The sequence below is a fragment of the Diaphorina citri genome, unplaced genomic scaffold (genome assembly GCF_000475195.1).
Source record: "Diaphorina citri unplaced genomic scaffold, Diaci psyllid genome assembly version 1.1 scaffold2262, whole genome shotgun sequence".
NCBI lineage: Eukaryota > Metazoa > Arthropoda > Insecta > Hemiptera > Psyllidae > Diaphorina > Diaphorina citri.
In genome coordinates, this window is record NW_007379687.1 from 40652 (window position 1) to 42194 (window position 1543).

The window sequence follows — 1543 nt, forward strand, 5'->3', positions numbered from 1 at the left end:
AAACTGTAATAGACCCCCAAAAAATACCACTTCGTGGCATAAAAAAAGACCCCGCCAAGTCGTTCCTAAATCAATTTAATTTTAAAGCATTGCACGCCGCCAATGCAGTGAAGCAGAAGTGAGATTAGAGGAAAGAGGAGTGCAATGAGGGAAAAGAAAGGTAGGTGGCACGCCGCCAATGCAGTGAAGCAGAAGTAATATTAGAGAAAAGAGGAGTGCAATGAGGGGAAAGAAAGGTAGGTACTACGTGAAGGAGGAGCATACAAATTATGAAGTGAATAAAAGGCGGGGTACAAAATTGATTTCTAATCTTTTTTGCGGTGGGATGGATTTTTGTTTATTTTTTGTGGGCACTTGATTTATTTTGGGAGGAACGACTTGGCGGGGTCTTTTTTATGCCACGAAGTGGTATTTTTTGGGGGATCTCATAACTTTTTGCAGAAACTTAGCATAATAATATGACGTATGAGCGTAGCGCAACAAAGTACAAAGACAATAAGCATAGTAACATCATTTGGTAAGGTTTGGTGAGTTTGGATTATTTCTGAGTGAAAAACACCATAGTAATAGCTTTGGGTAAGTTTTAGTAAGTTCGGGTCGTTTCCGAGTGAGAAAAAAAGAAATTCAGCTAAATCAGGTATGTTTAGAGCTTTGAGTGCAACAACTGAGGCACCAACTTGGTCAATGAATGATTGATACAGGGCCCTTGATTCTGCTTTAATAGGTTTAAAGTTAAGAATCTGTTCAATATAAGCTCCTGCTAAAGACCTCTTATCCTCGTACCTTTCTACTAAGGATTTCCAGATGGTATCATAATTACTGCCTACAGCAGGAATACCCGCACACACCGACAAGGCTGATCCTTTCAGACGGGAAACTAAATAGTGAATCTTTTGTTCATTCGACAGAACCTTACTTGCGTGAATCAAACTATTGAAAGTTTCATAGAACAGAGTCCAATTTTGTAAATTACCATCAAAGTAAGGCAAATCCAACACTGGCAGCTTTGGCTGCTCTGGTAACGAAGGAAGCTCCTTAGTGGAAGGAGTAGCTTCTAATCTTCTAGCTGAAAGCCTAACGCACCCCAACAAGTCATTGTAACTTGAGAGCTTGTCAAAGCTTGGAACATACTCAGGGTCTGCTGACATCTTAAGTTCCTGAATTTGATGTACAATGTCTTTGAATTCACTGTAATTGCCCTCTACAATACATGCCTTGCAGAGAAGTTTATTCTTCAATGATTTGTCTACATTGTACTTGGCAATCGTATCAAAACATACTTGAAGCTCCGCAAAGAGATGAGCTTCTCTTGCTTCTAACAATCTCAACTTAACATCAGACATGATAACTTACAATAAATCGCAGGAACAAATGGTTAGATATGACGAAAGGTCGTCCAAATCTTCATACCAACAACAGATTACAGGGAATCTGCCGCATTACAGCTCACAGGGGAACTGCAATATTGTATCCTGAATCCGCAGTAAATCCTGGTCTCGGCACCAAAATGTTACGTTCCTACAGGAACGACTTGCTTACTTAA

The 1543-nt window shown here is 39.9% G+C and overlaps 1 protein-coding gene across 1 annotated transcript; it reads right to left on the reverse strand.

The window, feature by feature from the left end:
• Positions 1-681: 681 nt before the first annotated feature.
• Positions 682-1343, reverse strand: LOC108253597. Its single transcript, XM_017447858.1, has 2 exons — positions 784-1343; positions 682-712 (listed from the first exon to the last, which is right to left on the reverse strand). The coding sequence occupies exons 1-2, from the start codon at positions 1341-1343 to the stop codon at positions 682-684; spliced, it is 591 nt and encodes a 196-aa protein (XP_017303347.1).
• Between the last annotated feature and the right edge of the window lie 200 nt (positions 1344-1543).

What these genes read in the sequence shown, in the direction of transcription:
- LOC108253597 (XM_017447858.1), bottom strand. Translation starts at nt 1,343, where the DNA reads ATGTCTGATGTTAAGTTGAGATTGTTAGAAGCAAGAGAAGCTCATCTC. An exon ending in TGGAAATCCTTAGTAGAAAG is followed by an intron (nt 713 to 783) that starts GTACGAGGATAA and finishes CTATTAAAGCAG; the next exon opens with AATCAAGGGCCCTGTATCAA.